Source organism: Dermochelys coriacea, chromosome 1, assembly GCF_009764565.3.
Source record: "Dermochelys coriacea isolate rDerCor1 chromosome 1, rDerCor1.pri.v4, whole genome shotgun sequence".
Taxonomy (NCBI): domain Eukaryota; kingdom Metazoa; phylum Chordata; order Testudines; family Dermochelyidae; genus Dermochelys; species Dermochelys coriacea.
In genome coordinates, this window is record NC_050068.2 from 326,606,546 (window position 1) to 326,633,764 (window position 27,219).

The 27,219-nt window shown below is 43.5% G+C and overlaps 1 protein-coding gene across 2 annotated transcripts in view; it reads right to left on the bottom strand.

Moving 5' to 3' along the window:
- Positions 1–21,383: 21,383 nt before the first annotated feature.
- CDHR3 (cadherin related family member 3) overlaps positions 21,384–27,219 on the bottom strand; it is a 72,680-nt gene continuing 66,844 nt past the window's right edge. The window contains exons 19-21 of one of the 2 annotated variants that reach the window (XM_038373993.2): positions 26,880–26,980; positions 25,610–25,658; positions 21,384–22,324 (exon numbers count right to left, since the gene is read on the bottom strand). In XM_038373993.2, the coding sequence (XP_038229921.1) occupies positions 21,936–22,324; positions 25,610–25,658; positions 26,880–26,980 (539 nt within the window). In that variant the 3' untranslated portion in view covers positions 21,384–21,935. The remainder of the gene's footprint in view (positions 22,325–25,609; positions 25,659–26,879; positions 26,981–27,219) is intronic. The other variant, XM_043497159.1, reaches the window with a different exon arrangement.

Sequence of the window (27,219 nt, forward strand, 5' to 3'; positions counted from 1 at the left end):
TGGGAAAGTTCAGGTCTGAACTCCTGATTATGTTTCCAGTAGTGTCCACAATGTGATAGGCACTTTCAAGACACAGGCTAGACATATCACTGAATGCATTTTTGGAAGATGCTCAGACCACCGTGATGGGTGCAGTATGAAAACCTGAATAGAATAAAATAGGAGGCACAGTCCTTTCCCTAAGAAGTTCACAGCCTTAAAACGGGCAGATGAATAGTAGTGATTGGTGGGACGGGATGTCATGTGAAAGTAGACAGATCAAGGTGGAGCTTGGCAAAATAAAGTTAATTGTTTTTTACATTTGTCACTAGTTTCCCCAGAGGCAGCACACCACAAGTGGTTAAGGAGGGACTTATATGCAGAGAAATCAGGAACCTATTAGATTTGTTCAGGAAGGGCATCCCATGCATAATATCTCTGTAAGATGGAGCCAAGCCAGAACGCCAGGTTTAATAAACAAGTTTCTAAAGAAAAACTCTTATTCAGAGCAAGCATATAGAGAAAGGGTTCATGTTCCTGCCACGTCCCAAGCCCCTGGCATCTCTTAAGTACTGAGACTTAGTAGGTCTGTATCTCATTATGAGCTGTATTGATCAGGGGCTAGAACTCTTCCTGCCTACGTAGAGATGGGTGGGTCCAACACCTCAGCAGTATTATACCCCTGTACCTAGACTGTACGAGAGCCCCCGCACAGGGACTGGATGCACAGGTGAGGAGTGAGACGGCCAGGGCAACGCTGGAGGGGACACAGCATATCCCCTTCCCACAAGGGAAGTTGCAGGGCAGCCTCTCCGCCAGGGAGCTGGAAATGGGAGGGGGGCCAGAGTTATGAAGTTACAGGGGCCACCAGACAGAAGACCTTGGCTCCACCAGATCCCCTGAACCCTCTGCTCATTCTTTGGGGTCACCATGGGGGTGGATGTCGTAGGAAGAGAGTTTGAAACATAAGCCTTTGTATCAGAGGCCTGGTATGAGGCAGGACTGCTCACAAAATCTAACAAGAATAGGGCTAATAATGCAAAAATACACATTCCTAAGAAATGCTAAGCAAAGTACTCACAGAAACACATCCTGATATCAAGTGGTACCAGAACGTACTGATATCAAGGATGGTACAAAAACATTCCCCTTCCCAGAAACACACTGACCCCTCCTAAAAGATAAGGTCAGGATAACAGTATGTAATAAAAATATTTTAAACCAACATGTACAAGGTAATCAGCAATAATTAGCCACATCAGAGGGCAGTAACTAACTATGTCAGAGGCAGTACTAACTTGTTTTTATCAGGGTATAAAAATGTATCCCAGAGAAAGTATCTTTGTCCAGCCGAGGGGGGAAATGGAAAGTCCCACCATTCACTGAGCTGCATCCACGGTCACAGGCATACATGTCTTAATATCCTCGTAGAGTCTGCCAGGTGCTATTACCGTACTTTGTCAACAATAAACCTGGCCTGGTGCCTTCGTATCTTAACGTATCTTGTGGTCATTGGGCAGTTCACCCAAGTTCAGCTGTGCTGGCTGTCTGCGCAGAGCTGGGACAGCACACAAGGAAAATACACACAGCCGAATATCTAACCACAGTGGGGAGCAAAGTATCCTCCTCCTATGAATTGATCTGGTGTTTGTACAGCCTCTAGCACAATGGGGGTCCTTATCCATGACTGAAGCACCTAGGCATTAAGATAATACAAGTAATAAACAACTCCTGAGAGGAACTCCTATAAGTGCAGGAGATCATTGCTGTTGATACACCAACATTGATCCTCATTTACCTAATAAGGAAGAGGCAGGTATGAGCCAATAGTACAATTTTGTGCATTTAATCTGAATTTTTAAAATCTATAAATTCACTGCAGCTGTCTGCTTTCTAGCATGTGGTAGAGGTGGCCTTTTCAAAGCTAATTACCTCCTCAGCTATAGGTAGTTGCAGGGCCTCTGCAGTGTGGATTCTGTGGCTTTTTTCTCCCATAGACCTTGAACCTAATGTGCCAGTGTCTACCACCATGTGCAGTCATTTATAGTGATTGTAAAGTGGGTGCAGTATGTTACCAAAGCAGAATGGCAGAGTTTACAGCCATATTTCATCAGCATGAATGACCGTGTGAGGTACAATGCTCTGGAAAATCAAGCTCTTTGTCTGTAATATGGCTGATACCATGTGTAATGCTCTACTGCTACAGAGAGTTAAAAGAAACATAATCTACCAGGCAACAAGGTAAAACCCTGCATAATTAATTAAGGTTGAGTCCTTGCTGAAGGATGTGTGGCTGCTTTACTATTTTGCTGAGTGGATAAGTTTATGCTGTTAGTTGCAGAGAGAAACTGGAATGCCCCAGTATTGTTATTCCCTTTCCTGAGTCAACAATAGTGCATGATCCTTCCACAACCAAGTGATGTCACTATTAATTGAGCCCAGGCTGTATGGGAAATCTTTGAGCATATCTGTCTTTGCTCCAGCTTGTCTGGCAGAATTCTGTCAGCAGCAGTGCCTGCTCAAAAGAGAAGTAGCTAGATTTATTGATCTGAACTATCAATGATTTTCATTCCTGGATGATTTAGTGGGCTAGATTCTTTCCAGTGTCCAGATTCTACAGGCACAACATAGGAGTGGGGGTTAACTAACTAATTCTGTGTAAAATGTCTGAGAAACTGGTGTCCCTTTAAGAGGGTTATTGTGCACTTTGTTCCCCTTGCCACAAATTGAAGTCAAGTGACGGGGATGAGGGCTTTTCTCTGTGCATGCTGGAAGGATGATGTTTATTGTATTAAATTTTGAAGTGTGTAATATTTGACTATTCCTAAACAGAAGGGGTCAATATTAAAAGGCAGGAAAGATGTACAGTCTGCAGGAAGAAGGAATGCAAGATGAGGTTAGATCTTATGGTGACTAGTGCTTTAGCAATATTACAGACAGCTAAGGTCTGGTTCTCAACTATCTTTGTCTTGTTTAGGTTATGTCTACCTTTTGTCAGTTTTCTCCCTGTGGCGGGGAAAACACCACAGCAGCCCAACACTGTAGCATTTAATTTCAGAAAGGAGAACTACACAAAAATGAAGGAGATAATTAAAAGGTACAGTGCCAAAAATGAAATCCCTGCAAGCTGCATGGAAACTTTTTAAAGACACCATGATAGAGGCTCAACTTAAATGTACACCCCAAATTAAAAAAACATAGAGAACCAAAAAAGTGCCACCATGGCTAAACAACAAAGTAAAAGAAGCAGTGAGAGGCAAAAAGGCATCCTTAGAAAGTGGAAAGTAAATCCTAGTGAGGAAAATAGAAAGGACCATAAACTCTGGCAAATGAAGTATAAAAATATAATTAGGAAGGCCAAAAATGAATGTGAAGAACAGTTAGTCAAAGACTCAAAAAGCAATAGCAACATTTTTTTAAGTACATCAGAAGCAGGAAGCCTGCTAAACAACCAGTGGGGCCACTGGACAATTGAGATACTAAAGGAGCACTCAAGGATGATAAGATCATTGCAGAGAAACTAAATGAATTCTCTGAGGAGATCTTCATGACTGAGGATGTGAGGGAGATTCCTAAACCTGAGTTGTTCTTTTTAGGTGACAAATCTGAGGAATTATCCCAGATTGAGGTGTCACTAGAGGAGGTTTTGGAGGTAACACTTACCTGGAGTGGCTCCGGGGTGGCAGCGGTGTGCACTGGGGCCAGGGCAGGCTCCCTGTGTGCCTGCCCCGGCCCCACACCACTCCGGGATGTGGCCGGCACCACGTCCCTGTGGACCCTGGGGAGAGGAAGGGCAGAGAGCTCCGCGTGCTGCCCTTGTCTGTGGGTATCTCCCCCGAAGCTCCCATTGGCCATGGTTCCCCATAGTGGTGGATGTGGTGCCGGCCGCTTCTGGGAGCAGAGCGGGGCCCATGATGCCATGGGGTGGCAATCCCATGGGCCAGATCCAAAGCCTTGAGGGGCTGGATCCAGCCCACAGGCCGTAGTTTGCCTACTCCTGTTCTAAGTAGCACCAGTGAAGCATTTGGTCAGCTTCTTGAGATGGGACTATTCTCAGTAAGTGCCTAATCAAGAAACACTTAGCTGACAAAGAACTTTGGGAGGCACCAATCCATATCTGAGCTTTCCTGGGAGTGTTCAAACTAACATGTAAACAATAGTGTCGGCCTGTAAAGAACTGAGTCATGCATGGACATGTGGCTTGCCCACGTTACTCCAGGCTACATCTTGCTGCTGTGATCATCCACAGGGCAGAGGATATAAAAGGCTGCTGCATCTCCTCCATTTTGTCTTCAGTCCTGCTTCTTGCCTCTGGAGGGACTTTGCTACAAACTGAAGCTCTGAACAAAGGACTGAATGACCCATCCCAGCTGTGGATGTACTCCAGAGACTTGATTTGAACCTGCAGTTTATTCCATCACTGCTACAAGCCTGAACCAAGAACTTTGCCATTACTGTATATAATTTAACCAATTCTAGTTCTCATCTATATTTCTTTCTTTTATGAATAAATCTTTAGATATTTGATTCTAAAGGATTGGCAACAGCATGATTTGTAGGTAAGATCTGACTTGATGTATATTGACCTGGGTCTGGGGCTTGGTCCTTTGGGATCAGGAGAACCTTTTTCTTTTACTGGGGTATTGGTTTTCATAACCATTCATCCCCATAATGAATGGCACTAGTGGTGATAGTGGGAAACTGGAGTGTCTAAGGGAATTGCTTGTATGACTTATGGTTAGCCAGTGGGGTAAAACCAAAGTCCTCTCTGTCTGTCTGGTTTGGTGTGCAAAGGAACCCCAGCCTTGGGCTATAATCACCCTGCTCTAAGCAATTTGTCCTAAACTGACACTCTCAGAAGTGTCCCACCAAAGGCAGCATCGTTACAGGGGGTCAACAAACATGGGGACAAGGGGGATCCAGTGGATATAGTGTACTTAGATTTTCAGAAAGCCTTCGACAAGGTCCCTCACCAAAAGGTCTTAAGCAAAGTAAGCTGACATGGGATAAGAGGGAAGGTCCTCTTGTGCATTGGTAACTGGTTAAAAGATAGGAAAGTGTAGGAATAAATGGTCAGTTTTCAGAATGGAGAGAGGTAACTATGGTGTTCCCCAGGGATCTATACTTGGACCAGTCCTATTCAACATATTCATAAATGATCTGGAAAAGGGGGTAAACAGTGAGGTGGCAAAATTTGCAAACTATACAAAACTACTCAAGATAGTTAAGTCCCAGGCAGACTGCGCAGAGCTACAAAGGATTTTTCAAAACTAGGTGACTGGGCAACAAAATGGCAAATGAGATTCAATGTTGATAAATGCAAAGTAATGCACATTGGAAAACATAATTCCAACTATACATATAAACTGATGGGGTCTAAATTAGCTGCTACCACTCAAGAAAGAGATCTTGGAGTCATTGTGGATAGTTCTCTGAAAACTTCCACTCAACGTGCAGCGGCAGTCAAAAAAGCTAACAGAATGTTGGGGATCATGAGGAAAGGAATAGATAATAAGACAGAAAATATCATATTGCCTCTATATAAATCCATGGTAATCCCACATCTTGAATACTGCATGCACATGTGATCACCCCATCTCAAAAAAGATATATTGGAATTGGAAAAGGTTCAGAAAAGGGCAACAAAAATGATTAGGGGTATGGAATGACTACCATATGAGGAGAGATTAATAAGACTGGGACTTTTCAGCTTGGAAAAGAGATGACTAAGGGGGGATATGATAGGTCTATTAAAATCATGACTGGTGTGGAGAAAGTAAGTAAGAAATTGTTATTTATTCCTTCTCCTAATACAAGAAATAGGGGTCACCACATGAAATCAATAGGCAGCAGGTTTAAAACAAAAGGAAGTATTTCTTCACACAGCGTACAGTCAACCTGTGGAACTCCTTGCCAGAGGATGTTGTGAAAGCCAAGACTATAATAGGGTTAAAAAAAGAACTAGATAAATTCACGAAGGCTAGGTCCATCAATGGCTATTAGCCAGGATAGGCAGGGATGGTGTCCCTAGCTTCTGTTTGCTAGAAGCTGGGAATGAGTGACAGGGAATGGATCACTTGATGATTACCTGTTCTGTTCATTCCCACTGGGACACCCAGGGCTGGCCTTACCATAAGGTGAACTGAGGCGGCCACCTCAGGTACCTGGCAGCTACTTTAGCATCCATATCTCCATCTCAAATGGATGTAACCATGCACATTCCTGAAGAAAAATGTAGATCAGAGAAGAGTGTGGTGGAGGTGCAAGAAACAGCTGCTGCTGAGTTTAGTTCCATAAGTCTAGATGATCCAGGATTGTGGACCCACTTGAGTAGTAGCCTGAGGGACCTCCTTGTACTGCATGGGTCACAGCAAGTGAAAAACTTCATTTTCCCCAAAACCAATGAAAATAGAAGTTTCCATCCGACACATTACTGGCATGAAATCCCCAATGGTGACAAAGTGGAGAGGCCATGGCTTATGTACTCAAAAACCCAGAATGCTGCATACTGTTTTTGTTGCAAACTCTTCCATTCTAATGTTCCAGCCACATTGGGTTCTACAGGAACAAAGGACTGGAAAAATCTGGTTAGAAATCTGGCATGCCATGAGAAGGCAGCAAATCACCAGAGAGCATTCCATAGGTGGAAAGAGCTTGAGATGAGACTAAGGTTAAAGGCCACCATAGATGATCAGCATCAAGAGAAGATTGCATCAAAGTCTCTTTACTGGCAAAACGTTAGATGGGGTGGGATCTGAGTTACTACAGAAAATTCTTTCCTGGGTATCTGGCTGGTGAATCTTGCCCATATGCTCAGGGTTTAGCTAATCGCCATATTTGGGGTTGGGAAGGAATTTTCCTCCAGGGCAGATTGGAAGAGGCCCTGGAGGTTTTTCGCCTTCCTCTGTAGCATGGGGCATGGGTCACTTGCTGGAGGATTCTCTGCTCCTTGAAGTCTTTAAACCATGATTTGAGGACTTCAGTAGTTCAGACATAGGTGAGAGGTTTTTCGCAGGAGTGGGTGGGTGAGATTCTGTGGCCTGCGTTGTGCAGGAGGTCGGACTAGATGATCATAATGGTTCCTTCTGACCTTAATGTCTATGAAAATGTTCTGAAAAAGCTCGTTGCCATTGTAAGAATGCTTGCTACCCGGAACCTTGCACTGCGTGGCACTTCAGATCAGCTGTATGTGCCAAACAATGGAAACTTCCTTAAAATTGTGGAGCTGATGGCTGAGTTTGATGCTGTACTCGAGGAACATCTAAGAAGAGTCACCACCCAGAAATGTACACACACCACTACCCTGGAAAAACAATTCAATTCAAAATGAGATCATACAGTTACTGGCAACAAAAGTCAAACAAGATTGTGGCAGATCTAAAGTCAGCAAGATATTACTCTGTTATTCTGGACTGCACACCTGACATCCGCCATACAGAACAAATGACTTTAATGGTGCATTTTCTAACAACAACAGAACCTAGTGAAAATGTCCCTGCAATGGTGACTGTCAGAGAGCATTTTCTAGAATTTATTGACATTGATAATACTACAGGAGCTGGTATGACAAATGTGCTTCTTATAAAGCTGGAAGATACAGAAATTGCAATAGCTGACATGAGAGGTCAGGGCTACGATAATGGTGCCAACATGAGAGGAAAGAACAGAGTGCAGATACGGATCCGAGAGTTAAACGCTCAAGCTTTTTTTGTCCCATGCAGTTCTCATTCATTGAACTTGGTGGTCAGTGATGCAGCATCAGTTTCTAGTGAGGCTGCTGAATTTTTTAATGTAATTCAAAGCATCTATGTATTTTTCTCTGCATCAACTCATCGATGGCAAATTTTTGAAGCAACATCCTCTCTGACACTGAAACCACTGAGTGCCACATGATGGGAAAATTGAGTAGAGGCAATAAAGCCTATCAAACACCAAATTGGGAAGATAGATGATGCCATAGTTGCCATTATGGAGGATAATGCTATGACAGGAACTGTTTGTGGGAGAACAGTGGCAGAGGGAAATGGAATCACCAGAAACATACATAACTTCAAATTTCTGTGTGGCTTAGTGTTGTGGCATGACATACTGTTTGAAATAAATGTTGTAAGCAAGAGACTCCAAGGTGTTGACCTTGATATATCTGGAGCAATGGAACAACTGGATGAAGCAAAGTCATACCTACAGTCTTACCGGTCAGATGAGGGATTTCAGAATGTTCTGGAGAGTGCACAGAAGTTGTCAGAGGAACTTCACACTGAAGCTATTTTCCCACCCATTCAAGAATACAAGAGTCATCAAAGAAGAGGACATTTTGATTACAAAGCATGGGATAATCCCATAAGAGACCCCCAAATAACAATTCAAAGTTGAATTCTTTAACCAGGTGCTAGATTGTGCAATACAGTCAGTTGAAGAACATTTCATGCAGCTCAAGGAACACAGCAGTATATTTGGGATGTTGTATGATATTCCAAAACTCCTCACTATATCTGAAGAAGACCTACACCAGCAATGCAGGGCACTAGAGACAGTGACACATGATGACATGGGCGATATTGATGCGAGTGATTTAGATGATGAACTGAAAGCCCTTTCAAGATATTTCAGCAGGATCAACTCCAAAGGCTGTCCTGGAATATATGTGCACAAATAAGATGACCACCCTCTTTCCAAATGCTTTTGCTGCTCTGCACATACTTCTAACGCTTCCTGTAACAGTTGCCAGTAGAGAATGCAGCTACTCCAAGCTGAAATTAATAAAAACACATATATGCTCCACGATGAGGCAGGAGAGGCTGGTTGACCTTGCAACCATCTCAACAGTTCAAATCTTTGCAACCAAGAAGGCACAGAAAGCACCTCTTTGATTATTCAGACAGATAAAAATGCCAGTGTTTACTATGCAGACAAGAAAAGTTGCATTTGCTGTTCAGGCATTTGAAGTTAAGTGTTACTTAAAATTTTTGAACAAGGCATTTTAAGTTGTTAGTTCTCTTTTATTGGGGTAGGTAGCAGAGCAGTACCATGAGAGGCGTAGAACAGAAAGAAGGCAGAACTGAGGCCTTTCAAAGTTTTGACCCAAGCAAGGAGGCATGGGGGTGTCATTTGAGCTCTCCGCCTCAGGTGCCAAAATGTGGTGGTCTGGCCCTGGGAGCGCTGGCATTGGCCACTGTCAGAAGAAACAGCAGAGTCCTGTGGCACCTTTATAGACTAACAGATGTATTGGAGCATAAGTTTTTGTGGGTGAATACCCACTTCTTCAGATGCATGTAGTAGAAATTTCCAAAGGCAGGTATAAATATGCAAACAAGAATCAGGCTAGGGATAAGGAGGTTAGTTCAATCAGGGAGGATGAGGCCGTCTTCTAGCAACTGAGGTGTGAACACCAAGGAAGGGGAAACTGCTTTTGTAGTTGGCTAGCCATTCACAGTCTTCATTTAATCCTGAGCTGATGGTGTCAAATTAGCAAATGAACTGAAGCTCAGCAGTTTCTCTTTGAAGTCTGGTCCTGAAGTTGTGTTTTTTCCCCCCCTGCAGAATGGCTACCTTTTAAATCTGCTATTGTGTGTCCAGGGAGATTGAAGTGTTCTCCTACAGGTTTTTGTATATTGCCATTCCTAATACCTGATTTGTGTCCATTTATCCTTTTATGTAGGGACTGTTCAGTTTGGCCGACGTACATAGCAGAGGGGCATTGCTGGCACATGATGGCGTATATTACATTGGTGGACGTGCAGGTGAATGAACCGGTGATGGTGTAGCTGATCTGGTTAGGTCCTGTGATGGTGTCACTGGTGTAGATATGTGGGCAGAGTTGGCACTGAGATTTGTTGCATGGATTGGTTCCTGAGTTAGAGTTACTATGGTGCAGTGTGTCATTTCTGGTGAGAATATGCTTCAGGCTGGTGGGTTGTCTGCAGGCAAGGACTGGCTTGCCTCCCAAGGCCTGTGAAAGTGAGGGATCATTGTCCAGGATGGGTTGTAGATCACTGATGATGCGTTGGAGAAGTTTTAGCTGAGGACTGTATATGATGGCCAGTAGAGTTCTGCTGGTTTCTTTCTTGGGCTTGTCTTGCAGCAGGAGGCTTCTGGGTACACGTCTGGCTCTGTTGATCTGTTTCCTTATTTCCTTGGGGGGGGGGGGGGGGTAATCCGAGTTTTGAGAATCCTTGGTGAAGATCTTGTAGGTGTTGGTCTTTGTCCTTCTGATACTTGTCAGAAGACTGGATACTGGGCTAGATGGACCTTTGGTCTGACCCAGTGTGGCTGTTATGTAAAACTTTTGTTGGTCCTTCTCCAGCCTACATACCTATCGCCACTCCTTGGCATGGTGTAATTATGCCAATAGGAGAGCTCTCTCCCGTCAGCATAGAGTGACTGCGTGGGAGACCATACAGTGGTGCAGCTGCAGCAGTACAGCTGTGCCGCTGTTAATCTGACATGTAGACATTGCCTAAGGCCTTGTCTATGCCACACGGTTTTGAAAACAGTGGAGTTGTGCACACTACAAAGCTACTTTTGGTGGCAAAACTCCACTGTTTTGCTGCCAAAACAAAACCATCTTGACAGGAGGCATACAGCTTTTTGCAGCAAAATTCAAGTGACTAAGCATCAGTGTAGATGCTGCCTTTTGTTATGTCACTATAACTGGGTCCCCCATATCCCACAATGCCCACAGCGACCACTCTGCTCACTGTTTAGAATGCAGCTGCCCTGCATCTAGCTACTCAGGTATGTGCCCAGTGGTGAGCTGGAGCTGGTTCCCACCGGTTCGCTAGAACCGGTTGTTAAATTTAGAAGCCCTTTTAGATTGTTCTGCGAGGGACAACTGGTTCGAAAAGGGCTTCTAAATTTAACAGGCCAAAAGTGACATCTTAGGTGCCAACTCCATGGGTGCTCCAGCCCTGGAGCACCCAAGGGGAAAATTTGGTGGGTGCAGAGCACCCACTGGCAGCTCCCCGCCCCATCCCCAGCCCCAGCCCACCTCCGCTCCGCCTCCTCACCTGAACACGCCGCCCCGCTCTGCTTCTCCACCCCCCGCACTGTTCACGTGGGAAGCTGGGGCAGGCTGAGAAGCAGACCGTGGCTTCCCGCTCAGGCCCAGGGAGGCAGAGGTGAGCTGGGGCGGGTGGGGGTGCGAGGAGGGCCGCCCATGCTGCAGCACCCAGGGAGTCAGCGCCTAAGGCACCACTTTTGATATGATCAGTGGGGGAGCAGCTGCTCCCCCTGCTCCCCCCCAGCTATGCTACCCCAGCCCTAGGAGCCAGAGGGACCTGCCGGATGCTTCCTGGGAGCTGCCCCAGGTAAGCACCTCCAGGACTCCCCACCTCGCCCCCCGGCAGGTGCTCCTGGCTCTTAGGGGTGGGGTGGGTACCCACTACGGTGGCCCACGAGACCCTCCTGCCCGGTTCCGGGGGCAGTCAGGGGAGGGAGGTGGATGGGGCTGGGGGCGGGCGTCAAGGAACGTGGGGGGGTTGGATAGGTCAGAAGTCCCGGGGGGGGCAGGGGTGGGCAACGACCCTCTAGTGGGGTGACGAGGGAACCCATTGTTAAGGTTTTGGCAGCTCATCACTGCACGTACCCCTCCCCTTTCAAAGCTCCAGGAAGCTTTGACATTCCTCAGCGTGGAGAGCTCACAGAGCTGCTGAGGAGGCTGTGGGAGAACTCGGAGGGAATCACAGAACCATTAATGTAGAATCCTACTCTTCCCGGCACTGGGAACATGGAGGCAGGCTGCTGGTGCAGAGACGGGGGGAGTGGGAGAGACTACTGTACTGTGCAGAGCTGGGAGCTGATGGGGGGGGGGCTGTCCCCCTGCCCCTGCCCCTGCCTCAGGATTGGTTGCTCAGGCCAGGGGTGCTAGAATAGAGGGAGTCAAGGGGCCCATCCACTTTTCACCACGGGCCAGAAACTGGAGCCCGGTCTGAGTAAGAGGGATCTTGGGGGGGAGGGGGGAAAAGGGGGTGGGGCCTCATGGCCCTCCGCCACTTTTAGGAAGAGTCCATCACCCCTGGCTCAGGCTGCTATCTAAACTTAGAGACAGCATGCCAACACACTGTCCTGCAACACACACTCTGTCTCTCTGTCACATGCACAATCTCTCACACACTTCCCCAATACACACACACTGTTTGTCTTCTCCCCCCCACACACAACCTGTAACACACACTCCCCCTTTTTCTCCCGCCACATACACTTCCGTTGAAAAGTGGCTGGCAATCTGCTAGGATGCCCCTGGAACGAAGGGATTGAGAAACCTGCATAATGTGATGCTGTACCTTCCCCATGAGGCATTGTAAACCCTTCCCAAGGCAGCCTGTGGCCAGCTGAACCAGGGGATAGCTACTCAGAGTGCACTGCTCTCTGTATTGATGCAAGAGCTGCTAGTGTGGATGTGCTCTGCAGACACAAGGAGCATAGTGTGGACATGTAACAGTGGTGTAATTAAAGCGGCATAACTTTTGTTGACAAAAATCTGTAGACCTTAGTCTTTTAACCGTGTGAAAATTGGGTGTTGAGCACTTCCATGTTGGGCCGATAGAGTTTTAACTTACTTTGCACAGATGATAAATAATTAATTGGTGGAACATAGGAGGAAACAGGCCTTTAGTCTATATATGACTTAAGGAAGGATTTGATTAGGTCTGATTAATTGGAAAGTTTAAGAGAAATATAAACACTTGTTATATCACATTAGCGAAGGTAACTCAATTTATTCTGGGGTATCTAATGAGATCACCAGTTCACAGAAGGCAAAGAAAGAATCTGTTCTACTGGCTGCCATCTCTCGGTATCCAAAGCCCCTTCATTTTCCCCAGCATTTTTTAAGAGCATGATTCTAGGCTGAGATTTCAACTCGCATGATAGCCATGGAAACATGGTGAACCTACATATTCATCACTTACTGCCCCCCCACCACCGCCACATGCACACCTTGGCTTCTCTAGTTGGGTTACCTTTCAAGGGAATGTGTTACACTTGGCATGCCTTCCATATCTAATTTTACATCTACACAATCTCCCTTTTTTTTTAAATAGAAAAATGACTGATCAGTTTTTTCATCATTAACCTGATGCACCACTAGGGGCCACCATTGTTCCATAAAACTTAAAACAACCCAGTATTTGTGGGCTCTTGCCAGTCGTTTTCCATCAGCACTTCTCATATATCTAGCAATACCACGTGGCACCCTTGGGCTACAAATTTTTAAATCCTGAGAAATGCTATGACTCAAACCACAGGGTTACTTCCCTTGAAAATAGTAAAAATCATTCTATTTCCTCCCCTTCTGCTTCAAAGAGCAGTACGTTCTCTAGAAGGGAATGAGTGCAGCAATGCACACAGGACAAGATGAATATGCTGGTAACATTAACCTGCTTTCCCTGAGGTTATTGGGTAGTTCTATCATGAAGCATTTGCTGCCTGCTTAGATGTTGCGGGATAAATGTGCTTTTACACTGAAGTACAGAGTGAGGCACATCGGTGCCTTCCAGGCTCTCAACTGGCACATTTTTAACCACAAAGACAATAAATTCTGAGATCACAGTTCACCAGATGATGCTGTGGTGGCATCTAAAGCAGCTCTGCTTTCGAAATAACAAGACTTTTCTTCTTTGACAGTTCTGAGTGAATTGTAATCTCCTGCTTGGAACAAGAACTTGGAAAATGAATCTTTACAATATGGGGATGGGAACCAATCTGTGGGACATGAAGGAAGAGTCTGATCCTGAAAGGACCTGGGTAACTCTGAAACTCCCAGGGACCACAAAAGAAGCCACACAGGTGCTGAGCACATCTTAGGATCAGGCCAAAATGTAAAAAAAGGCCTGCTACCCAAAGGCTGTGGGGAAATACTTCCTTCAAGAGTTTAAGGAATTGAGGGTGACCTGTGTGTATGCATGTGGCTAAAACAGCACAAAGGATTACAGGATATAGTGTCATAAAGGGGCGGGGGGGGGGGGGAAAGAGGTGTGAGCCATGAGTAGGAAAAGTTGGAGACACCTAAAGAGACATGATAAAGAGGGGAAAAAATAAAAATCTGGTTTTGGAAAAAGTAATTGCTTGTAGATGAAACTCACCCCTGTGGATAGGGCCAGCCGAAGGCCCAGGTTCCATACTTTGGGATGTGAAATGGTACTCGAATTTTGCATGGACGTTGGGCTGGAGCTCTGCACAGAGGTGAATTACACTTCCCTGTGTTACTAATAACTTAAGGCTTGAATCACTCTCCCCCAACACACCTCTACTCCGGGTACATATGTGTGGTTTGTAGTTTGCACGTCAATGCATTCATGGACAGCTCAACTAGGAGCCGGGAGTCAACCCTGGAAGAAAATGCCGCGGGGTTGGTACTGTGACAAACCCCCAAGTGAACTTTCCTCCACTGGGGGCCTTCAGCCAAAGTTCCACTAGTGGAATCTGGCCCTTGGACTAAGTTTTGATATTGTCAAAGCCACCAAGGGGATACAGATGTCCATTTCCCATTAATTTCCCAAATCCCCCATCTGGCTTTGAAAATCTTGGCCTAAACTAGCAGGGTATTTAAAATCTCTTCCATTTATGCAGTTTGTTTAATTTCACATTTGACTCTTCTAGGACAGCAAACCTAGCTGAGTCAGTTTATATTTAATGTCATTGAGAGAGGGATAGCTTAGTGGTTTGAGCACTGGCCTGCTAAACCCAGAGTTGTGAGTTCAATCCTTGAGGGGGCCATTCAGGGATCTGGGGCAAAAATTGAGCAGGGGGTTGGATAGTCTACCTCCTGAGGTCCCTTCCAACCTGATATTCTATGATTCATATCCCTGTGGCCTGTTCCCATGTGCTAGCACAGTGCAGCAGATATAACTTGTTCCTACCACCAGAGATTGTTAAACTCTAGGAGGTGAGGGAACTGTATGAACTGAAATGTACTCTCTTAAACAAACAAAAGACCTCATATATGTTTTTATTAAAAGCAGCTTTAATGGTACCCTTCTCAAAACCAAAACCTAACCTGTGGTCTTAAATGACTTGTGCGCATGTTCGCTTTCCCTGTAGTTCTAGTGTCATCATCAGATTTGACCATGGTTGTATTTATCCTAAAGAAACCCCCAACAAAGGAAAGGGCTGCACAGGAGCAAAAAAGATTTTTAGTTTGGTTGGTCAGAAAAATCTCCAGAAACCCTCCCGGAAAAGAGCCATGGCTAAGCCACACAGAATAGGAAGTGTCGCTGCTTGAAGAATGACTGATGCTTCACTGCTGTGACAGAAGCAGATCTGTGGACAACCACAGACTAGTAAAGACTAGAGCTGCCATGATCAGGAGTCCTGAGTTCTCTTTCTGACACTGCCAGTTACTTACTTTATGACCTTGAGCTTAGACTATCTGTGTCTCAATTTCCCTATCTGTAAAATGCAGTTCATGAGACTAACCTGTCTCATGTTTGTATTCATATTTGTATTTGTATTTCAGAGGCCCCAATCAGGGATTTGGGTCTCATTGTGCTGGGTGCTGTAAAGACATACAGTTAAAAGTAGAAGTGCAAGGTATTAAGTATAGGGCTATGTAAGATCCCAAACATCATTTTGCAATACTTGTCTGAGCCACATACAACATTGGAGGTCTTCTCATTAGCATCTGAAATATCTTTTGAGGAATATAAATGAAGATATAGTAGGACATTAATATGGCATGTATGATCCCATCATTTTAACAGGGCTAATAGTGCTACCATGTTGTGCTATAATAGAGACAGGTAAGTCAGAAAATGCATTTTCCATCTCCTGTCTGAGGCTGTTTCAACGGCAGAATGTGGCTTTGGTTTTTGTTTGGGGGTGGCTTTTTTCGGGATAGGGGGGAGACTTGCAATGTTCCTCATTAAATACAGTGGTATGTCATTGCATTAAAACATGTACGCTGTGTCTACACTATAGCCATCTGCTGGCATAGCTGTTGGTCAGGGGTATAAAGAGGTGTGATCTCTGATTGACAGATGGATGAGCAAATGCCCTTAGCGTAGAAACTGCACATTTACCGGTACAACCTGTTTCTCTCATGGGGGTGATTTTGCTCTGCTGGTACAAAGCACATCCACAGTAGAAGCACTGTGCCAGTCTAGTACACCAGTAAAGTGTTCCTAGTGTAAACATGGTCTTAGCAACCATTTGATTATCTCCAGCTATAGTCCACTGAAAGGTATTGGGGAAATAAACAAAACTCTTCAAGTGGAGTACAGCCTTGACAAGAATATGTTGTCAAAGATCAGCCTCTCTTGATTCCAGTAATTTAATTTGGGAGTCCGGTCTGATTTTTAAACACCAATGTTCACTGGGTCAATTAACAGTGGAAGAAGCATATGAGTAGTGGCCATTGGCTGGAGCGTCCCAGATGGGTGATGGAACCCCACATCAGACTATTTTATAGCTCAGTGGTGAGAGCAACCCTCTGAGAGGTGGGAGATCCCTGTTCTTGAACCTGGGTCTCGCGTATGCCAGCTAAGTCCTCTGCTAAGCTAAAGTTTATAAGGTGGGTTCCTACTCACAAGAAATGACTTAGCTTACTGAGTCCAGGAGGGGGCATCCTGGCTGTGGATCACTAAGCAGAGATATGCACCTCCCTGAAGCCTTGACTTTGGCTCCAATCTCAGAAAGGACAGAACTTATGACACATCCCTCTGGTTGGCATCTCCCATTGTCGAGTTTAGGCAGCTCCCCACTTAGCATGCTGGCTTTTGTGGATCACATTCATAGGTACCTCGCTCTCCTAAATAGGGAGCCTAGGCACTTAATTCAGCCTTTGGGGATGGTGTTCCTGTGACTTTCTAGATGCTGAGCGTTGCCATGCCTACGTCCCTTTGTGGAGCCAGGCCATCATGCTTTTCAAATGTGGACTTCCTTCTATGAAGTAGGGCCCCTGATCATTTTATGGAAGGGCAAGCTGAGCTACAATGAGGTTAAAATGATTTGCCCAACAATCCTACAGTAACATCAATAAGCCTGATAGCCAGGCCTGTGCTCTACTCCCAAGGCAGCACTGACTCTGTATTCTGCCACTCATAAGAATCTAATGAACGCTAATGAATCTGCTTTTTGGTAAGAGAGCTACATATTTGTTCTTAAGAGGACATTTAAAATTGCAGACATAGAAACAGAATGACTATTGCTGAATAAATCATAGAATCATAAACATGTAGGGCTGAAGGGACCTCAAGAAGTCACCAAGACCACTCCCCTGTGCTTTTGCAGGACCAAGTAAACCCAGACCATCCCTAACAGGTGTTTTTCCAACTTGTTTTTAAAAGTTTCCAGTGACAGGGATTTCACAACTTCCCTTGGAAGCCTATTGCAAAGTTTAACTAGCCTTATAGTTAGAAAGTTCTTCCTAATATCTAACCTAAATCTCCGTAGCTGCAATTAAGCCCATTACTTCTTGTCCTATCTTCAGTGGACTAGGAGAACAATCGATCCCTGTCCTCTTTATAACAGCCCTTAAGATACTGAAAGATTGTTATCAGGTTTCCCCTCAATCTTCTTTTCTCAAGATGAAACATGCCCAATTTTTTCAACCTTTCTTCATAGGTGAGGCTTTCTAGACTTTTTAGCATTTTTGTTGCTCCCCTCTGGACTGTCTCCAATTTGTCCACATCCTTTCTAAATTGTGGTGCCCAGAATTGTACACAGTACTCCAGCTAGGAGTACTTGGCAATTGGGAAAGATAGTTAATGTGCTCTTTTTTTTTTTTTTTAATTAGATCAGCAAATAAATAACACTAGCTATGAGGTCCAAAAGGTCACTTCTGAGTAGACTACTATGGCCAGACACATTTCAAACAGACCATGGACAAATACAGTAAAGGCATTTTTGCATTCCTTGATAACTATAGTTATTTGGCCAGCAGCAAGCTGAGATTTATCATGTTTGTATTTTAAATAGTAGTTGCATTAACCATGAAAGCTATGTATTTATGGGTTATAAAACTTTTTTTTCCTCAAGAGAAAAGACCCCAAAAATCTGCTAATATGACCACAAGCAAACTGTAAATCCTGATTTGTGCTCTTATTAGAACAACATTTGCAACTTGTATAACAAGTTTAAACCACAGTTCTCAAAGCACTTCAGCAACATGAATTAAACCACACAATATTCCTGTAAGATATCACCATACTTATCTTGGAGATCAGGAAATAGAGGCACAATGACTTGAAGCCCAGTGCAAAATTATTGTAATAAATAGCAAGACTCCTATTGACTTCAGTGAGTGTTGGATCAGACCTTGTGCATGATCACAGCAAATCACTGGTCAGGAGCTCTGACTCCCATTCCCTGCTATTCTAGCCATTAGATACCACTTCTTCTCACTATAACGTCTTGTAGCTGCAATCAATGGTATCTGTCAGAAATAAATTGTGCTAGAATCTTTCCTCCACCCTCTTATACCATATCCATTGCTGTGTATATTAATAAATGTGTAAGGAAAAAAGTGGCAATTACAATAATCTAAATTGACATCCTGCATAGCACAGGCCATAGAATTTCACCCAGTAATTCCCACAAATTGTGGTTGAGCTAGAGTATATCTTCTAGAAAGAGACAAACACTCCTGATTTAAAGACTTTGAGTGATTGAAAAATCCGTTACATCCTGAAGGAAATTGCTCCAATCATTAATTAACGTCACTGTTAAAAACTTGCACTTTAATCCAAGTTTGTTTGTCTAGCTTTAGCTTCCAGTTGTTGGCTCTGTAATATCTGAATGCCTCCCAAATAGAACAAATGCAAGGATTAGTCCAAAATGTAAACTAGATGTCTTCCTCCTCCCCAAAATATGGCTAGAAGCTTTATTACATAGTATATTGTATTATTATTAAGGTGTATACCTCTTCTCTTCATTCTACTGTCTTAGCTTTAAAACTGTTGTTGTGGCAAAGATAGGCTAAAGAAGTGGATTTTCCATTTTTTTCCCTGAAAGTGGGGAGACCCATAGTCATTCTCAACTCCTCCCAGCAGGGAGGGAGTTCCATAGCACTGGGCCAGCTGCTAGAAAAAACTCTATCCCCTTGGCATGAGGTTGACCCTTTCATAGTCCTGGTGAAACTTAGCTCCTGAAGGAACTTGGGGTTCCTGAGCAAGAGGCATTTTTATGTAGCTTGGTTCATGGTCATGGAAGTCCTTAAAGAGGAGGACCAAGTTGAAGTGTATATGGAGTGTTCCGTGTGGAGCCAGTGTAGTGAGCAGAGTACTGGGATGAGGTATATTTAGTAACTATGGTGGCTAAGGATGCTGTGTTCTAGAGCAGTTGGAGCATTATGGTCAGTTCACTTGTTCCCAAGTACAGTGAGCTGCATGGGACTCACAAAGGCATGCTTTCTGCTGTGCCCAAGTCTCAGCCCAGCAGTATGGGGCCAAACCTCAAGCCAACCTCAAATGGAAGGAGGAGTCCTGGGAGCCAGAGCTTGTAGTTTCCAGTAGCAGTGGAGGGTCAAGCAGAACCCCAACCTTTGACTATTTGGGGAATCTCTAAAAAGGGGGAGCTGCTGTTTTGGTGACTAAACCTTCAAAACTTTTATGGCTTCCACCAACACAATTCTGTCTCATTGAGCCAAATTTCAGTCTGCTGCTTTTCATTCAGTTCCTGATCAAGTAGCTCATTGCCTAGGGTGATGGTTCTATTAGTGGGGGAGGTGAGCAAGACAGAGCTGGGTGTCATCCATATTGCTGTTGCAAGCATAATGTTCCACAATTTTCTCCCTAGAATGGAGGAGTCATGTGGTTCAGGCACAGGACTAGGCACCAGGAGAGCTGATTTTTACCCCCAGCTTTGCCACAGGCTTTCTGAGTGATGCTAGAAGCTATTTGTGCCCCAGTTTCTCCATCTGTAAAAGAGGGATAATGATTCCCTACCTTTCAAGGGTGATGTGCGGGACCTTCAGAAACTATAGTGAGGAGCACCATAGGAATGCCAATCAGGGCAAACTGAAAAATGCAGGCTCTCTTCTTATAATAAGTATAATGCAATTCAAAATTTTCATCACACACAGAAATGAAGTTTCTTTATCAGTGACAGGTGTACCTGTGGGTATCTCTGAACCATGCTGATAAAAAGATAAGAGTTACAATGCCAGTACTAGTTACTGCAGCACTTCTTATTACACTTATTACAGCTCGTGCAGAAATGGGATGTATTTTATTTACATGAAACCACTACAAACAATAGTGGGCTGGAGCTCTGAATAGGTGACTAGTAATGTTGGTGCTCAAGGGTCAAGCAACACTATAACAACCAGCACAGACACAGTAACTGGTAACATGCCCAGACTGTGCAAAGGCAGTGAATCACTCTTTCCTATTTCTAGCATTGTGTTGTTAAAGATAAATTAGGCTTCTAATTGCTAAGTGAAATGTTGTCATGACTGAACTTTTCCCTGCTTTCTTCTTTTCCAATTGCAGTTGGTGTTTCCTAATAAAATAGTTCATGAGTCAAACCCCTCCCAAGCCCTCAGAAACAGCGTGCTAATGCAACACCACAAGGAACAGCCTTACAATTAGTAGGAACCCAACCAATGAAGTTGTCATAGGTCTTCCACTGCAAGGGAATGGAATCAAGTCTCGTGTGCTTTCCCCATCAGTCCTGGAAAATCAGACTGCTGTTTCCAGATTTGTATCTGGAAATAAGGATCGTCTCCCTTTAACATGGTACAGACTGACACATCGGAAAAGTTAAGATAAAATAAAATTAGAATTTAAGAGCCTCACCTAACTTAATCCCAAACATTTTCTGCTGCAATTGAGCTGATCACATCATTCCCATTGTACTCAAGAGCAGAGGATTTCTGAAAAATAATTCATTCATAAATATTTTTGTTTGCAAACTAGCAATTCCTTGCAATGAAGTAACACTTTTTTCCCTGTTTCAGTATTGTGCACAGCATAAACTTCATACATTATCACACTAGACCAGTTATATTGTAACATACATTGTGAAATCATTTTTTCTTCTGGGTATATTCAGCATGATTTTGCAAAATACAAAAAGCACAGAACATGATGAAATTGAACAATAATAAAGTTACAAAAGCAAAATAAACTATGAACTTTAACAGGAGGACCTAATACAACAAAAGAAGCTAAGGATTTTTCCATGCAAAAATATTTTCAAAACATATTAATTTCTAAGTCATAAAAGACAGAGTACAGATAAAAATCATGTGTGAAAAGCACTTCTGTTACCAATAAAATACTAGACTATTTAAACTTACATTTCTTTTTTCATGATAATAATTTTCTTTTAGCCGCTCACTCAGTTTGGACAATGAAACAAACTTGTTCAGTTTCCTTGCGTTGTTTGTTTGCGGGGTTTGTTTGTGTGTGTGTGTGTGTGTGTGTGTGTGTGTGTGTGAGCTTCACTTTGTGCTTTTTCTAGCATTTTTAAATCATTAACCTCTCACTAAGTGGTCTTAGTGTCACTAGATGGGACAAAACACCACACCCAGGATGTGTGTGGGTTACATACACGCGCATGCGTGCACACACATATACATACACAGTGTGTCAGCTGCTACATGTCCTAAGGATGTGTAGTATGTATCCCTTCTGTGGCCGTGGCCTCACCTCTTGCCCATCCTTTTTAGGGTAATTCGTGCTTCCAACTGCATTAGCCAACAGTCTTTGTGTTATGGGGAGCATGAGGATTGCGTTTATGGTTTGGGCCTATGTGGAGTGACACATAGGGGAATGGGGAAGCTCATTGTACCCTTTCCTCTTCCCCCAAGTTCATGCACCCAGGCAGGCGCAGGGACAACCTGGCCCTACATTTGGGTGCAATTGACATAGTACTGTCCATTTACCACATCCCTCACACTAAGAAAGGTGTTGAGTAAGAAGCACAAGCCCTTCTTGTCTGTGGAATCTGTTAATGTTGTACTGCCGTGGTGAAGGTTTTTCCCATGGAGCACACAGTTGGGATGGCTCCCAAAAGCTTCACACCACATTCTTTAAGGCTGGCTTTGGCTGTAACTGAGGGTATATTTTGGGAGAGGGGACTGGTGATCTGCCTGGTGAGGATGATCCCGTGCCCCCAGCTCCATCTTTTGGCTTCTGTAATTTCAGGCTATCCTGGCTAGAAGTTTCTGCCTTCCTTTCTGAGGGCTTTGTTGCCATGTTGTTCTTTGCTGCCAGCTCTCTGCCATTTGGGCTAGCTTCTTGCTTGCTCGGAGTCCCCATTCTGTCTTTCCCTTCACTGCTGTTTGCTGGGGCAGTTGAAATTACCTGTGCAACCGGATCCTTTATTCCTGGTTCAACTGTCTCCTTCGTATCTTTCCACCTTCGGGCCCCAGATTTTGAATTGTATTCATACATTTTGCCAGTGACTGGGTAGGGGGGAAAACACAAACAGTTAAACTATTTCTCCTTTAAGCAGACTAATGGAAGGAAGTTCCCCTCAGTGTGTCAGTTAACAAGGAGTAAATCTCACCAAAAGGCCAGGAAGCTCCAGGCAGTTTAGCAAGCCCAACTTCTTCATCTAAGTCCTAGATTTGCTATTTTAACTATACTGGTATAGGAAAGCAGCTAAACTGCCCTACTGTGGATGCAGTTATGGAGGTGTAGTTATAGTCCCTAGTTCCCCTGGTCCCATGTCCACTTAACAAGTAAGGAGTAATTTAGACAATAAGGTAATTACAATGGACACCAGGAAATTTCTCTACATATCCATGGAGAGTAAATGAGCTGAAGTAGTGGATGCCTGTTTCCAGTGTACAAAGGAAGAGTCACTACTAAAGTCTACTTTCTAACAAAGCACTATTGCACAGTGCACTAAAGTACCAAAGATTTGTGACTGCAGGACCTGTAACTATGAGTTCCCCCCGGCATGTAAACAGAGAGAACACATCGTCCCATTATCTTTCACTGAAGTATAGAGCATCTGTCAGGGGGAAAGCATTCTAGGCAAATTAAAAGTCAATGAATAGGCCAGATCTTTGGGGATACCAGATCTCTAAGCCTGGGGTGAACTTAGACCAACTAACCTGAGTTTAAAGGTGTTAAACGATGTCTACAATAGATGCCATGTGGTGTTTCAAATTGTTTGTTCAAATATTAGCTACTTCGAGGTAGCACACCTATCGCACACAGAATCTTTCCTAGTCTAGACAAGAGTGTGTTTTAGGGCTGGTCTACACTAGATCGTTATACCAGGATATCTACATCAGCTAGGGGGGTGGGGGTTTTTTGTTTTTGTTTTTTTTAAACCAATAAACTACTACAACCTCTAGTGTGGACACAGCTATACCCACATAAAGGTGCCTAATAGTGGTATAGCTTCTTCATCTTCCTAAACCTGGTTCCCAGCTGGAAATGTTTTTCCAGAAAGGGACTGAAGCTATAAAAAGGAGGGACAAACACCCCAACGCACCCCCTCTCTCTTCCTGCCCATCGCATTCATGGCACTGAAGTGATATAGGAAACATTCTTTGGGCACTGGAAAAAGGGATCCTGACCTAAGAAGTTTGGTCAGCAAGACTGCTGAAAGCATGTGGTAAGAACTTAACATAGTTTAAGTTACGCACCAGTGGCATTTTATCATTATTATTTTTGACTTTTGTGCCTTGTATCTTGATTATCACTGCAAAAGTTTTTTTTTCTCCTGCTGATAATAGCTCATCTTAATTAATTAGCCTCTTACTCCACTTTTTCATTGTGTGTGTGTGTGTGTGTGTGTGTGTGTGTGTGTGTGTGTGTGTATGTGTATGTGTGTGTGTGTGTGTGTGTATATATATATATATATATATATACACACACATTATATATGTATGTGTGTATGTGTGTGTATGTATATGTATATGTGTGTGTGTATGTGTGTGTATATATATATATATATATGTATATATACACACACACATTATATATGTGTGTGTGTGTGTGTGTGTATATGTATATAAAATCTTCTTACTATATGTTCCATTCTATGCATCCGATGAAGTGAGCTGTAGCTCACAAAAGCTTATGCTCAAATAAATTTGTTAGTCTCTAAGGTGCCACAAGTACTCCTGTTCTTTTTAAAATCTTTTGTAGTTAATAAACTTGTTTTATTATTTTATCTAATTCAGTGTATTTTAAATTGAAGTGTCTGGTAAACTCCATTTGGGGTGACAAGATGAATAAGTTTATTTCTTTAAAAGGAATAATATGCAATTAACTTTTATTGTCCAGGAGAGGGATGGGCAATATAGGACATACATTTCTGGGGGGAATCCTAAGACTGGGAGTGTATTGGGGGCACCCTGAAGTATAACCAAAGCTGGGAAGAGCCAGAGTGTAACCCATGTGTGTCTTCAGGCTTCAGTTACATGTAGCCCCTCTGTGTGGCTTGCATGCTGGAAGGCTGTTTGTGAGTGGCCCAGGTGGGAGCTACTTCAGCAAGGCATTGTAAGGCAACCAAGATTGCAGGGCAGGAGTGACACAGCTGCTAATTAGTCTGGATTGTACCTGGTATGTCACAGGTGGAGATTCCATAACCTTCCTAGGTAATTTGTTCCAATGCTTAACTATCCTGACAATTAGGAATTTTTTCCTAATGTCCAACCTAAATCTCCCTTTCTGCAATTTAAGCCCATTGCTTCTTGTTGTGTCTCAGTGGATAAGGAGAACAATTTATTATACTCCTTTTTATAGCAACCTTTTAGATACTTGAAGACTTTTATCATGTCCCCCCTCAGTCTTCTCTTCTCCAGACTAAACAAATCCCGGTTTTTCAATCTTCCCTCATAGGTCATGTTTTCTAGGCCATTAAACATTTTCGTTGCCTCCTCTGGACTTTCTCCAATTGGTGCACATTTTTCCAGCCTTTCTATGCATTAAGGTATAGATCTCACAATGGCCACTCGTTTAGGCAGAATATCAGTACTACAGCTTTTGACTCTATTCTTTCACTCTTCTTGTCTGTACTACTGTTTTCTGAGAGGCAGCCTGACCTGTAGGTTTCTCTGTGTTTGCTGCCTGTTAATTTCACTGTGTGACCCTTTGTTCTTGTGTTTTAGGTAAAGAAGTAATAGCACTTATTCACATTCTCCACACCTTGCATGATTTTATAGATCTCTATCATATTGCCCCTGATTCGTCTCTTTTCCAAATTGAAAAGTCCCAGTCTTATTAATCTCTCCTCATATGGAAGCTGTTCCATTCCCCTAATCATTTTTATTTTCCAATTCCAATATATCTTTTTTGCAATGGGGCGACCAGAACTGAATACAGTTTTCAAGGTGTGGGTGGGCCGTAGCTTTACATGGAAGCATTATGATATTTTCTGTCTTCTTATGTATCCCTTATTAATGGCTCCTAACATTGTGTGTTTGCTTTATTGATTATTGCTGCACATTGAGCGGATGTTTTCAGGAAACTACTCAAAATGATGTCAAGATCTCTTTCTTGAGTGGTAACAGCTAATTTAGACCCCATCATTTTATATGTATAGTTGGGTTTATCTTTTCCAATGAGCATTACTATGCATTTATCAACATTGACTTGAAATGTAACTCCCATTCTCCTTGGAAACAACAAGCCTTAAATATGTAATGCAAATATCTAACCAGAGTTAAACTGGATTGGTTACCTTATTTCAAGCCAAAGATTTAAATGCACTTATAATTTTTCTTTACCTGGGTCTCTGGCTTCTCCATCAAAGACAGGGTTTATCTTGGTCATTTCCTATGAAAAGACACACAATGTGAAATCAAACCTGTGAAATAATTAAAGAAGGAGGAGAAGCTGTGACTTGGACATTTTTATATGACCTGCATGTTGCATTAGGGGGAGTTTAATCAGAACTGACAACAAAAGCCATTGTGGCTTAGGGTGTTGCTACCAAATGTTCAGAGGAGAATTAATCAGTTCTGATGTGCTCAATGACTCCAAACATGCAGTCACAAGAGGGGCATCTCCAGTAGAGAAGAGGTTTGGGAATTCCTTATGGTAGAGCAAAGTTCAGATCAAGCCATACAGTTTTTTCCATTCTAATTCATAAAAACTTGTGAAACCCCCTGTTCATATTTATATCCCCCCATTATTTTAATGCAACCAAAGGGTGCAATTCTGCCTTTCAGGCACTGGCCCATGTTGAGGCAGAATGGACGCACGACACTTTCTGGACAGAGAGAGAGAGCGCGTGCGCGCACGCGCACACACATATATACATACATACATATATACAATGTGCCAGCTGCTATGCTTCTTATGGAGATGTAGTATGTATCCCTTCTGTGGCCAGGGGCTCACCTCCTGCCCTCTCTTTGTGGGATAGCTCATGCTTCTAGCTACATTAGCCAACAGTCTTTGTGTTGTGGGGAGCATGAGGAATGCATTTATGGTTTGGGGCTATGTGGAGTGACACAAAGGGGAATGGGGAAGCTCATTTGTACCCTTTCCTCTTTCCCCCAAGTTCATGCACCCACACAGGGGCAAGGACAACCTGGCCCTACATTTGGGTGCAATTTACATGGTACTGTCCATTTACCACATCCCTCACATTAAGAAAGGTGTTGAGTAAGAAGCACAAGCCCCTCTTGTCTGTGGAATCTGTTAATGTTGTAATGCCAGGGTGACGGTTTTCTCATGGAGCACACAGTTGGGATGGCTCCCAAAAGCTTCACACCACATTCTTTAAGGCTGGTTTTGGCTGTAATTGAGGGTATATCTTGGGTGTGTGGCCTGGTCACCTGACTGGTGAGGATGATCCCCTGCCCCCAGCTCCATCTTTTGGCTTCTATAATTTCAGGCTATCCTGGCTAGAAGTTTCTGCCTTCCTTTCTGAGGGCTTTGTTGCCATGTTGTTCTCTGCTGCCAGCTCCCTGCCATTTGGTCCAGCTTCTTGCTTTCTTGGAGTCCCCGTTCTCTTTCTCTTCACTGCTATTTTCTGGAAATTGAAATTACCTGTGCAACCGGATCCTTTATTCCTGGTTCAACTGTCTCCTTTGTATCTTTCCATCTTCGGGCCCCAGATTTTGAATTGTATTCATACATTTTGCCAGTGACTGGGTAGGGGGGAAAACACAAACAGTTAAACTATTTCTCCTTTAAGCAGACTAATGGAAGGAAGTTCCCCTCAGTGTGTCAGTTGAAAAGGAGTAAATCTCATCAAAAGCTCTGGAAACTCTGGTCAGTTTGGCAAGCCCAACTTCTTCATCTAAGTTCTAGATTTTCTATTTTAACTATACCAGTATAGTAAAGCAGCAAAACTCCCCTACTGTGGATGCAGTTATAGAGGTGTCAA